This window comes from Drosophila novamexicana, unplaced genomic scaffold (assembly GCF_003285875.2).
Source record: "Drosophila novamexicana strain 15010-1031.04,08,12 unplaced genomic scaffold, DnovRS2.1 tig00000387-arrow-pilon, whole genome shotgun sequence".
Classification (NCBI taxonomy): Eukaryota; Metazoa; Arthropoda; class Insecta; order Diptera; family Drosophilidae; genus Drosophila; species Drosophila novamexicana.
In genome coordinates, this window is record NW_020824800.1 from 3,403,618 (window position 1) to 3,418,141 (window position 14,524).

The 14,524-nt window shown below is 35.0% G+C and overlaps 1 protein-coding gene across 7 annotated transcripts in view; it reads left to right on the plus strand.

Annotated features, from left to right (window-relative positions):
* LOC115760053 (sodium bicarbonate cotransporter 3) overlaps nt 1-14,524 on the plus strand; it is a 41,238-nt gene that overhangs the window by 15,707 nt on the left and 11,007 nt on the right. For 5 of the 7 annotated variants that reach the window (XM_030701229.1, XM_030701225.1, XM_030701226.1 and 2 more), the window contains exons 1-2: nt 1,575-2,076; nt 13,067-13,170. In XM_030701229.1, the coding sequence (XP_030557089.1) occupies nt 1,901-2,076; nt 13,067-13,170 (280 nt within the window). In that variant the 5' untranslated portion in view covers nt 1,575-1,900. Of the gene's footprint in view, nt 1-1,574; nt 2,077-9,898; nt 10,160-13,066; nt 13,171-14,524 lie in introns of those variants that run through there. The other 2 variants (XM_030701227.1, XM_030701228.1) reach the window with 2 other exon arrangements.

The window sequence follows — 14,524 nt, forward strand, 5'->3', positions numbered from 1 at the left end:
TGAAGAGAAACAAAATAACATACACAACGCATATGTAAAGCAAATATGTACGGACCTCGCGATAGGCGAGCAACTGCCATTTCCTTCTGATCTCCTGATAAAATGCAAATAAACCTGATTCAAAATTCATAAATTCGATTTAAAAATGGTGAAGGCTGACTTTATGGATCAGTGAATACATTCATGGCATTATATGATTTTATTTGTACGGGCATATCAAATTATTTTGTTTGCTTTCCAGTTAAATGTTAAGCACACATTGCTCTGTAACAAGTTTAAACTACAATTTCATATTCAGTTTTGGGCTTGAATAAAAGTTGAAATTGCTTTTGGCTGAATTTTATATGAAAAATGTGCATTATTTTTATACAGAAAACTGACTGGCTCTGAACAAAATATGAATGCAAATTTATACATAACAAAAGAACAAATTCATACTTTTAGTATTGATTTACCTGAACCACCAATTGTGCTCAGTTCATAAATTCTCAATGCCTAATTCATTCTAATAAATATGTGGTAATATTCCTTTAAAAAAACGCTTCAGTCCAAGCGTCAACTTCCACCTCACAATATTTTCTCTATATATATAGTATTAATTATTAATAAACATCACAGTTGCTTGATTTAAACTTTTCAGAATTACTCGATTTCAGCAGCTTCTACTAACTGCTCTTCAAGTGCCACACAAAAAATAAATAATAAACGAGAAAATAAGGACATATTTGGCACGCGAAGCACTTAATACCCTTGTAGAAATTTGACCACAACTACTTTTCGAAGAAAGACGAACCTATGCAAAGCCTTAAGAAGATAGCTTTAAAACTGAGAGACTAGTTTGAATAGAAACAGACAGACGAACAGATGGACATGGCTATATCAAGTCGGCTGTTGATGCTGATCTAGAATATATATACTTGTCATTTCATGATAAGATGTCTCCTATGACAAAATTATAATGCCCTCAGCAAGGAATTAAAAGACGTGCTTTCAGAAACCTTGAAATCAGTACACAAAAACCAAATTAAATTAATTAAGTGGCTGCACTTTGAGTAAACGTAATTTTTTTGCGTTAGAAATTGTCGGAAAATTGCTGAGCAAGTTCAATTTAATTAAATTGCATTGCAATAACAGCAAAATCAACACGAAACCTCCCGCACACACACACGCGCGCACACACGCGCACACACACACACTCACACATAACCGCATTGGCATCCTTTGGCCGGCTTCCGCTAGCGGAGGCACCCACCCACCCACAGCGCCCACTGGTACAAATTTGCAGCGTGCTTATAACGGCATAATTATGTGCGAAGCCGATAAGCAAACGCGTTAATGCAACAGCCCGAAGAGAGCCGGCAAAGAGCTGAAGAGAGTGCAGCCAATGCAGCCGCGCTCTGTGCAACAGTTGCAGAAAGAGAACGAGAACGAAAGAGAAAGAGAGAGAGAGAAGAATGCAGCGACTATAAACAGCTGAGCCGGCGGCGAGCCAAACTCTGGCAGCGACTGCGGCGAGTTGAAAACTTCGTTACAGCCAACCCGGCCGGATTAGTCTGGCGCGCGACTCAATGCGATGCGGATACGGCTGCAGTTATCGTTACCGTTACCGTTAAACGGAAAGTGCTCAAAGTGATGCCCAGCCAATAACAATTAACCATTAATTGCCTATCAAGGCAAGTGCTGCCAAAGTGATTGATTTGTGACCAAAGCTGACCATCGGTAGATTGTGCCTCGCACGCGAGCTCTGTGGAAGAGGCATTGACAAACGGGCCAACTCCTTTCGCCCAGTTGCTGCTGTTGTGTGTCCTTTGTGTCTGCGGCGTAGTCGCAGTCGACGTCGCTGCCGCTGCCGCTGTCGGGCGAGTCAATAACCCGACGTCGTCTCTTTGTCTCTGTGTGGATGGCATCAAAACAAACAACGACATTGGAAAATTTGCAAAATTTTGTGGTCAGCTGTGCTATTAGAGACAAAGTGGATGCCAGTATGCCGCAACAGGCCCAAACACAAAAAGCACAACTCAAACATATTCATGGAAATGGCAGGTTGCCAAAAGTGATAACAACCGACAGCAGCAGGTAACCAAGCAATCAGTTTAGCTAAATATCTAACGCGATGATATGAGTTAAGTACTCTCCAACGCAAGTGTAGTTGCTTGCTTTCATCTTTATAGCTATTCAAGATCGATTTATATATTAATCGAATATATATATTAAAATTTGTACTTAGCTTTACTGAAAGTTCAAGGCCTTCGATCCAGTTTCAAAAAGGGAGCATTCTGTAACTTGAGTGTCATATTATTTTCGAGAATCAAATTCTGGGCTCGACAACTGGTACTGAATCTATAATTTCTCAATAGTTTGATAAGCGCGAATTTAAGGGATGTTAAACCATATTTCCAACCTAAAATAGAGAAAACAGATATTACTATCATCAGATAACTTGTAGTCTTAATATTAATCAATTTGTTTAGATTATATTTCATATAACTGCAGTTGCGCTTGCCCTTTGAGAAAGGTACAAAGGAGTATGTATGCTTGTCCTGCAAATTTTGAGTCCTACAATTTTCGGGATTTATATTTCTGCCTCATCCACTGCCCATTGTAGTTTCTGTAGATAATTAAATGCATACAATTAGTTTTTTTTAGATTTAGAAAAGTTAAAACATCCTGCTTACGTGTTGTTATTCTGAACGTAAAGTTGGTCAATATTGCGTATACGTCCTGTGCTCCCTTGCCTACCAACACATCCAATCCCAGAAGTGAAGGGCCATCTCATCGTTGAAGACGGACAAAGGGCAGATTTAACGGACGGTTTTTGTGAATATGAAGTTTGTATGGCTTTTTGAGTTTGCTTGAGCATTTTAAGAAACCCGCACTGCACTTCAATTAGCTTAACTATAAAATATTAATAAGCAAATTCGTTTCTTTTGTTTCACTTGTGACTTACGACTTTTCTGGGGTCACAAAAAGATCGTTCGTTTAAGTGAGTTCAAAGTATTGCAATAGCAGCAACCAGTGTTGTAAAACATCGAAATAGCATCTAGCGATGCAGAGCCTAAAATAAGAAGGTATATTCGAGTCGGAGCTAGAGTCAACAGAACTGATAGATCGAAAGATAGAACAAAGTATATTCTAGGATTTCTTAGTTTTAAACAGATATCATTATTAATAATATATACTATCTATATTATAATAAATTCAATAGGGAAATCATGTTCCAGCTGTAGTTAGGCCAAATGCTGCCAAGTCCTGCTATCTTTGGCTTTTTCAGTTATATTTTATTTTTATTTTTTCTAACTAAATTATAATTAACAATAAGTGTGTGTCCGAAAAGCCGACCCCCCAGACTAGCGCACAATATATATTTATGAAGGCGACTTTTGTAGTATTCAAATTCAACAACAACAACAAAAGAGAAATAACAAAAATAAGGCACGCACTGGAGGCAAATCCAAGAAATGCAAACACAATAGCTTTTCCATAGTACGCAAAATTGTGGGGGCATTACTTACAGATAGATATAGATGTGTTGTGTTGTGCCCCCAATTAAGTGACAATGGAAACTTCCGCGACACGCACAGCTCAACTAGAACCGAGCCGAGCTGCATACATATCTAAGTATGTATAAATCCCGTAAACATTGTGGACGATATAATAAGTACGTCTACTTTAAATAGAGCCCAACAATTTATGAACAGACACGAAAATGTTGTCATTAAAATGCGATTAAGCCATAAATTCAACTCGATAGCGTTTAATTAAAACCGCAAACAAATGCAAGTATATCAAAATCGAAAGGCTTTAGTTGTATTTGACAACGACAAGTGTTTGTGTCGGACTTTTCCTCGGGAAAATGTCGATGAAAATGTTGGTAGACAATAGAAAAACTGTCGCATTTCTGGCGTACGACTGTAGCTTACTTTCCGTTTTGTTTGCACACATTCTCAAGTGTGTGTGTGTGTGTGTGTGTGAGTTGTGTGTGAGTGTGTGTGTTGGCGTCTGCACTGGGTCAATAACATGGCAAGTGCAGATGGTCTATTGTCTGGCTGCCTGGGCGCACGCTATTGTTGTTCTTATCACAAGGTGCGCACAGTTCGTAGCAGGAAGCATTCGATAAGCAAACAGACAGTTCTTGCAACTGCGCTCTCTCACCTCTCTCCTTCTCTCTCTCTCTCTCGTGTCTCTCTCTCTCGCTCTGCCTAGCCCAGTTGTCATTTCTGTTTTGCTTGCCGCGTTCTCCTGTGCGGGGACATTGATCCCATTTAGCTGGGCTGGGCCACGCCTACTTATCCGGAATGTAAATTCATATTGCCTGAAGCTCTTTTTACGGCACTTCAACGGCAGCAAAAGTGGCAAATATTTATTAAACATAAACATATTCATTTTCTCAATAAGCACAACTTAATTGTCGCTCTGTTAATTGTAAATAGACTGAGAAAAAAACTGAGAAAGAAACGAAGTAACAACTCGTTAGGTGCAAATCGGTTTCTCAGCTAATCTGCGAAATTTGTTGTTTGCCTGCGATAATCATGAGAAATTTAACCATGAGACAAGAAACTATTCCAATTCATTTCATTTCGTTTAAGCTAATAACTTTTTGGTGCTCTTATTGTTTTATTGTTTTTTTTTTTTTTTTTTTTGTGGTGAATACTTGTCATATGCAGGGCTTTGGTTGTCCTTGCAGCTGACGCTTGAAATTCAACGCGTTAAATGGCGTCCCACAAAGACAATAAAACTGGCAGCAGACGCCAACAATGACATCAGCCGAACTAAAGGATATACACACAATATTTTGGCATGACATTATATGGTGGCTTTTATGGTCTCAAGGGTGGGGTCGCCCATTTGTTTAACTGGTAGCATTAGCAATAAGAAAGCCAAATTGCCAGCTGACGACCCTGAGCTGTATGCGATTTATAAAGTCAGAGGGCCTTAACAACCTCTCGTGACTTGGCTCATCTGACGACTTAACTCTTGCATAAACTCACAAAAATTATGTTTAGGTTGTTTTAGAATGCAGCTTAAGAGAACAATTAATTAAACTTAGCAACTGTTCATAAGTTGAAAGTATTATTTAACCAAAGACATCAGATGTCGCTTACCATTCAATTCTTACAAAATATTGCATAGATTTTTATGTTCAAACTCTATTAAGTTGAGGAACTTTGAATTTTGACTTGAATTTCAGGTTGAGAATATATTTTCAGCATATTTTAGTCCAAGCAAGCTCACAAAATGTTCATATCAGAAATTTCAAAACAATTTCAATCAATCAATCTTCAATTACATTCAATAATAAAATTACAAATTTAATAATTTCATTAAAAAATTCCCTTTAAAAATACTTTCGAAGCCTAACGAAAATTCGCTTTGTGCAAATACGTCAATGTTTTTTTCTGACTCAATTAGGAAGAAAATGTAATTTAATTGTGAAGATTTTTCAAGAAGTTGGTAATTGGATAAACAGCTTATTATCTATAAATCCTAGGGCTTAGAGATTTTGTTAAAAAAAAAAAATTTGAATTGCAAAATTTTACAAACAAGCTGTAATTGAAATACATTTTGTATGCCTAGTTTGCAACGGGCTTTAGCCCAATTAACCAGCTAAGCCATAATTAGGGGTTTGGGTCAACAAATTGAGCTTAAACTGTGTGTTTATATTGTTGTTGAATTTAAAACATTAATTAAATCTGTAGCTGTTGAGCCTCTGTATGTGCCAAAGCAAGAGTTGACAGCATATAATTAATAAACGATAATGTGATTTATGTAGAGTATAGACTATCCAAGTCAGAATTAGTAAAATTAAGAATGTAATGCTAATCATCTCAGCTATGTTATTGCTATTCAAGGCAGCTGCTGTAATTCATAAGTTTGTAAGCATTTTCCTGTTTCGGATGTGTCGTGTCAAAGTCAAGGTCAGCCAAGCTCCAGATGCCAGTCAGAATTTCTATAAAAGGTAATCGCTATTTCCAAACTTGTTCTTCTTTCCCAACTATGCCAGCTGATATATATATATATATCAAAGCTTTTCCGCTTAACGAATATCAATATTAATGTAATATTATCTATCTACATTCACTCTGTTTTATTGTCATCATTTCATATACGAATGCTCTTTCGCTTTTATTTCCAGCGTATCACATTTTTTTGTTGATATTTGAGCGCATCACTAATTGTGGCATTAATTGAGCAATTACATTTTTATCAGAATTGTTGACTATCATAAAATGTGCCAACATTTGTTGACACTTCAGTATGAACAAATTGCAAAACAAGTGCCATAAGCTAATGTATAGAAAAAGCCAAAAATTTGTACGTTCATAATCGTACCATATCTACATTGTTAGCGTTTAAAAACTCATTAGAGCTCTTGAAAAATCATTGCCGAATTTATGAAATGCGCCAAAAATCAGAAAATCATATAATAAAAGTGTTGTTAAGAGAAGTAAAAGGAATATATTGGCCTATTATGATAAGCAAGGCAATTGGCAGAGACTGCAGCCTTATCGAGTGACTCTTCAAGTGGCCAGCCCAATGACGCGCCCGTCAGGGTGTCGATTGGCATTTGTGTGCACGTTTATTAAACAATTTAGTTACCAAGTACACGATCTCAAGAGGTTGTCGATAAGTCAAGACCAAGAAAATTACGAACTGAAAATAGCAGCAGTTTGGGCGGTTTTGTCAAATAGAAATGATCTTGTTTATGACACATTTTTCCGTAATGACACTTCAAGTGCTTAACGATAAGATGAACATTCTCTGACGTCAATGAGGCTTAGCTTATTAATATTGGCAATAATATTACAGATGGGCTAAGTTATCTTTGAAGTATTCGTTTGTGCATAGCTGCAAAATGCCGCACGTTTTATAATTCTAGTTGACTATGACGGAATAAACATTAGTTTATCAATATTTGATGTTAACGCTGTCAGGTGTTAATTGGCGATAATTAGATTGAATTTATTAAACAATAAAAATATATTGCTTATGACCTGATATACCAGATCAATGACAAATCTGGCGTTCAGCGGAAATCAACGTTTCGTCCTAACAAACCAAACAAACAAACAATCCAATCCATTTCTGTTCAAAATCCCAACTAAGAGAGTTACAAAGTTCCCCGCTTCTGATACTACGTAATTAAAAAAAAGCTAAATTCAATTAGACCGACTTTCTTGGCAGTCTGTCAATCAGTCAGTTAGTCAATCAGCCAGCTAGTCAATTTCTCAGTTAGTTTTGAGTCTGTATCGAGATATAAGCTTAGCCATTTGGTAAGTTGGCAAAACTTGATGCGGTTGCCGCTTTCCAGTTAAAGCCGGTCAAATGCTGCCTTGCAGTCGGCGTCGCAGTTGGCGTCGCACTTGGCGTCGCTGTTGGCGTCATTACGCATCCAGCACCGGCAGCTCGTTGCAAATTTAATTTAAATATATACTCGTACTAGTCTTAGGCATTATAAAATCAACACAACACCACCGCACATATATGTTTTTCCTTCAGTATTCAGTATTCGTTATTTGTGTTCAGTTTTCTTCCGATTTAGCCACGACAAACAGCTGTTTTCCGATTCGTAGCGGTAATACTCATTAGTGTAACAATACATACAGACATATCGATGTATGTTACATATATGCATGAATACGGAGACGACTCGGGGCCATTCAGTTAGTAGCTGATATTATGCATAGGCGGAAGGTGTTGCCCCGCGACAAAGAGAAACACATTCAAAACCGCAGAGCACAATATATATATATATATATATATATGTATATATAATTTGTTTTTCAGATTTTCTTGTTTTTTGTGTGTCCTCTGTCCAAGTGATAAGCTAAATGTTTCGTAGATATCAGTTCGGCGTGGAATTATTTAAAAAAGTTAGCCCACATTCCACGCAGAGCTGTAAAATCAGATAAGACTATCAAATTTATCTACAAATTTAAATTTCTTGTGCATAAATAAACCTACAAGGCGCAAAAACTATTAGAAAGTTTGATATCAAAATGTTTGAAATTTTAAAGAAAATTGAAAAAAAAATTTTTATCAATTTATACATATTTAAATATCTTATTAATAAAAATATAAGAATCTCAAGAAGAAATTTATAATTATAATAAAAATCAAAATAATGATAATAATAACAATTATAATTATTACAACAATAATATTGATTAATATATCAATAATAATAAATAATAACAATAATGCTAATATTTATAAAATAATATATAAATAATCATTTTATGGAGCCTCACAAAAGAAATTTCAGTCAAACCCTAAACATTTTTCAATTTAACAAATTACTCGATTTTCAATAAGTTATAACGAAATATTTTGTTTTGAATTTTGTGACAAAACCAACTTAGCCCCGACTGAAATACAAATCTCTTATAATGAGAAACGTGTAACCTAAATGTATGTATGTATCATATTAAATACTCGAAAAATGTCAAATAATTAAAATTGTGTTTAATTTATGCTCATTTCATAGATTGAAAAATGCTTAAACCATATTCTGGAAACCTTTTCTAAATTCAACCAGCTTGGAATAGTGCCCTTAAATTATATTAAAGGGCACCCTTGACAAAATTATTTATTGTTGTAAACAAATCGCTCAAAAACAAGCAAAACAAAGCAGCTTTAATTAGCCATCTACTTGGTTATGTAAAGTGGACTAAAAAAATAATAATACATATGCATCAATAAACAAGCAATGAATGGAAATGCTTAAAAATTCCGAAAAGCCTTTGACTTCAAACGATAAACAAACAAGCAAAAAATTATAAAAATAAATAAATATTATTCTAAACTATTCAGTTTGAAGTGTTCTTTTTATAGACATTTAACTATTTCACACAACATGTGGAAACCATAAACAGAATATATTTACTAGGCGCCATAATTAAAAACGAATACATAAAGTAATTTAGCCATAAAAATTGTTTTCAAATGAATCCACAAGCCCGAAGCAAATAGTTAATATGCCCAAAGTCTACCCTACGGATTTTGGTATGAGGCAGCTGTTACCATATCTGTCTCCGTTCATTCATATTGAATGCAATCACAGCAACAACAAAAGGCCGAACACCTTAGCAAATATTGTAATAAAAAAGTTAAACAACAACAACAACAACAACACAGAATAAAACTAATTGCAATTTAGGTAAACAACTTGTAAAGGAAAGCAACTGATAAGCGGGCCTTGAGCCGGCGGTAGAACGGACTCCGGCGATAAGAACACAAACGGCGAATATCATCGATAAGGTCAACAATGTAAAACAACGTTTAAAAACATATTTTGTAAGAACCCTTGGGATTTGTGTACAAGCATGTTGTAAGTTTGCTACTCCTCTCGCCAACGCGCTCACGTTGTCACTTTCCATCGCACTGTGACACAAATGCCATGAGCATTGGGTGAAAATTATGAGTTGAGAAATTAGTAGTGTTAACCGAGTTGAATTTGGAAATTGGATTTGAGTTTATTACATTTGCAAAAAGAAAGTAAAAGAAATTTGTCAAAAATAATATAAATAAAATAAACAAATTTCTTTTAATGTTAGCAAAATAAGAAGTTATTTAATTTGTATTATTTAATGGTGAATCTATAAAATATGGGAATTTATATGAGAAATTGTAGGTAATGAAAAAAAATACACCTTTAATTTTAAGATATTAAACAAAAAATTATATTGTCAATATCGACACATTAATTCGTTGTTGTCTGTCTATGCAACGAACCACTGTGCTCTGCTGGTGTCGCTGCCGGCGCTAATCGCAGCAGCAGCGGCGGCAGCGGAGGCGGCAGCGGCAGCGGCGTCAGGCCTAGCAGCGGGTTAAGCGCCGACGCTGCTTCGCTTTGAAGATCGGCCAGTTAGCAGTTAGTCTGCAATCGCCCGGGCTCGAAGCCAGTCGCTAGAACCGCGTGATAAACAGCCCAACAGAACAGATCGGAAAAACAGACAGACACTTTGAACCGCAGTGCTAACTCACGCTTTTGTGCCTATCTTCGCCCAGTTCAAACGCATAGTTCACATCTGGCTGCAACGATAATCGGCAAGTGATAAACAAATCAAACGCGCAATTCGAACAACGATTCGCCAGATCGTTGCAACTGTTTGCCCAGATTGGAGCCGAAAATTATGGCTCACAATAATGAAGAAGAAACGTAAGTAAAAAGTGAAACAAGTTCCCCAATCACTTTATGAAAACTTACTGAACGGACATCCGGGTTCGAATTCTAGGATATTTTATATATTATATATAAATAATTGTAATAAACTGTAACGCCTTGAAGTCAAAAGCTCTTGAGATTAAACAAAATCAGTATTTAATAAGTCACTCAAAGTATTCCATTGGCTAATTGACGTGCTTATCAGAATAAAGAAAAATCAAAAACTGTCAGCACTACGAAGACTAAATACCCTTGCAGTCATATGACTTAGCGCTAGCTAAGTAGATTATAGATATTTAAAAAAAAATAAAATAAAAGTTTTGTTTTGAGTATATTTTTAAAGTTATATGCCATATATAGAAACAAGAAACTTTTTCCGCGATTTTTCCACGCTTGTAGGCGGAATATTCGAAAAGCATGTGCCATATGACAAGAAAGTCAAGAAAAACTTTTCTCACGATTTTTCCACGCTTGCGGGCGGAATATTTCGAAACCTCGTCTGAATGCAACAGAAATACGAATGAAGAATATATATATATGATAATGATATATACAATTCATAAAACGATAAACAAAGATTATTAAAAAGAGCCTAGGACAATGGAAAAATATTTTCTTATTGTTCTATATATAATAATTAAATCTTACATCATATAGTAATTATCTCTTTGTTTAACAGTCTTTCCATAAAGTTTATTCAAACACTTGTCCGAGCATACTTATCAAAGGCTTAATAAATGCATGTCTGTCAGTTGTTTTCTGTTTTTTTTTTTTTTTTTTTTTTACAATCCGGCGCTACGTGACTCACTTGATATTGATATGGATTTGCCTTGGGAAACTGTAAAGTGGCTTAATGTTAACAGTTTGTAGGCCTGAGATCGACCCAGTTTATACTGGCAGACAGTTTGGAGGGTCTGTCTATCAGTTGGATGGACAAGCTGATATGTAAACTATATATAGACACATGTATATATATATATATATGTATAAATGGAAATATATACATATATATTTATAGATAAGCTCTTTCGATTGTTGATAGCGCTGTCGTTGACTCTAGATGTTAGACTTTATAATTATAAACATTTACAGACCATACATAAGTTCGTGATGATATAGTCTATATGCATAGCACACACGCCAAAAAAGGGTCTAATATAAGCTCATGTATATTAAAATGTCAACTCTTCTATATCAAAATATGTCAACATTGAATTACGTTCAAGCGTTTGTTTAATCGCGTACTAAGCTTATATATATTTTTATTTTTTTCTTATATATTCTACTTTATATTCTGGCCCCTTGCCTTTGTGGATATATTCCCAACTTATTCTTAGAGTATTTTCCAATACATATTTTTGCCAGAGATTAAAAAAGATTATTTTGATAATACATTTTGGAGCTATTCAAATTTAATTAGATTCAAAAGTCTTAATAATATAATAATAATATTGATTCTAAATAGGTATAATCAAATAAATTCTTCGCTAACCCCAAGAGGTCTTAGAGTATTTTCCAATGCATGTTCAAATATTGAAAAAATAATAGAAATATTCAATTCTTAATACCTTTGTGAACTTTGCGCTAGTGCAAATTTAATTTCTGCTCTGTTGAATAACTCGAGATTGCGTTATTTATAGTTTTAGAGGTGCTGACTTTGTTTTCTCAACTACTTGAATACATTTGATTGGCATTATTGCAAACCAAATTTGAAATTCAGTAAGGCACGTCAACAGCATATTAGATAAATGCAATATTTACTTAACACTTTTCAAAGTGAAGCACGAGACAACGAATAAATTACAAAATAAATCACAGCGATTTTTAAATACCCTTTCAAAAATATCCTTTTTAGTTGTCAACAGCTGGAACTAAGAAAACTTGAACAAAAACTTAAAATTGTCATATGAAGTGCTAAAAATTGTTGATCTAAAAATAAATGTTCAATTAACGCTCTTGTGTCAACTTCATATTCGAGCTAAATTTGTACACAAATTATATAAAAACAAAATTTCATCTTAATTCTAGTGAATTTAATTAACAAGTCTGTGAAAACAAAAACTTTTCAAACAGTGCTTGCTTTTGCTTAAGCGATATTTTCAACTGGCTTAAATTAAAACAAAAGTTCTTAGAGTTTATATTAAAGTATATTCGGAACGCCTAGAATAGCAGATGGACCCATTTTAAAGCTACTATTAAAGAGGTATAAGAAAAGTCAACTTAATGACAGGCAGTTAAACAGATATGGAAATCTATATCGACTTAAGATCTAGATTATATTAACCAAAGAGAAAACCATGATATACCCAGTCAAGTATAGAATGCACTAATGCACATGTTCTACTGTAGTTATGAAATGCATAAAACTTTTAAAAAATATGAATAACAAATCTTTCGGGCTTAATAGGCGCAACAATTTTGATGCATAGCTCATAAACTGTATCGCGTGTGAAATTGAGCAAAACTTATAAACAATAGTTCGTAATGACAGTAAACACTGCACAAGCAAAACTCACAGAAGGCACTTTTCAAATCGACTCATCTTGTCATTTACAATTGACGGTAACTGTGCTTGTGACAGTCACTGTCAAAGTGATCTAATGTGCAAACACAAAGTGCTTTCGGCTCAATTGAATGACTCGACTAAAGTTTGTTTTAATTTTTTTTCTTTTTTTTTTTGTAGATTTTATAAATTCTTTTCGAGGTATTTTTCTAGTCGGCGGCCAGGTTTATGGCGCTGAATTTTGATTAAGTGATTGCAAATGCAGTTCGAGTTGTTGTTTAACGAGTTTGTTTTCGTCTTGCATTTGTTTCTGATCAATTCAGTTAAAGTGCGAACAGTTCGATAAGGTGCAATTTTTTCCAATATTATTTCTCAAGTTGTTGTTGTGACTCTTTCAGGCCCTGGAACATGAACTCCTCGAGTGGTGACGATGAGGCGCCCAAGGATCCGCGCACCGGCGGCGAGGACTTTACCCAACAATTTACAGAAAACGATTTCGAGGGTGAGTAAACAAATCAAATACTCAAGTGCACAACGCCGCGTATACGCAATGCATTGGAATTCAGCCAACCTGACGCGCTGCTGGCTGATTCTTTATGCAAAGTTTGCACGCTAAGCGATTCGAGACACGCCCGCGCATTTTGCTCAGGGCCCAGGCTGAGAACAAACTCGTATTACGAAATCGAGTCGCACGTTTTAGGCAAATACATTTACAAAGCTCGACAAATGCCAAGCGGCAGGAGCACGCCGGTTGTGGGTGGATTGGACTTGGAACAATTGTCGTTACGACATGACAGGCAACAGATTTGCGGTGTGCTAATTGCAAAACTAACATCACAAAGTGCAATGCAATGCAGTCAAATTGCAATGTGATGAATGTCCAAATTCCCAAGCACAATGCCCATTATTTCCTCTTAAATCAAAATCAAAATTTTTGCACTTTAATAACTGCTTGAGTTATTTGCTCCAGTTGGAAATCCGACTGTGTACTCTGTTAACAGATTATTCTAATTTATGTAAACAATTTAATAATTGTTTTCGAATGCAAATTTTTTATTTGCCCAAGTGTTAAAATACTAATGGGACAATTAGAGATAACTGACTGCTTCGGAGCGTAAACTATTCCATTTGAAACGTGTTTGGAACAAATGAGCTCAAGTAATTTTGAATAATTTACGCGCTTCAATGAACTTAAGCTGAAAAAGCGCTAAAAAAATTTTAAAAAATTGTTGCTGTATTATGGGAATTTATTTTATACAAATTTTAAGCATTTTGTCTTTTTTTTTGTAATTTTTTCTAATTTTTAATTATGTTTTCTATTTTTTTTTTTAATTAATATTTTTTTTTTTGCAATTAGTTGTAAAGCTCACACATATCTCTGTTAACCACTCCAACCATATCCTTTCACAGTCCTGCAATTGTTCCAGTTTATATATATATATATTTTTTAATATTTATTCACATTTTTTTGATTTATTCATTATCCTACACAATCAACAACTCATCGTCACAACACATTTCCATTCCCATTTTTCATCATGTGTTCCCACACTTTTCACAATATTCCAGTTGAAACCACTTTTGATACCCTCCCATAAGGCATATCAGCTAATCTAATCAGTTTGCCCAGCGTTTCCTGTAGGCAGTGTCTACTGTATCCGCAAACAAATTGCAAATTAAATGCATAAACGCCCACAAAACCTTGATACACATGTGTCTGTACATCTATAAGTTTAGGCTTAAAAAATGGTTGCTTATAATTAATTTAAATTATGATCAAAACCGAGATACAGCTAAGCAGATGATCTCACAATTGGTCGACCGTCAGACTCTGTGTTTGACGAAGTCGTAACGAA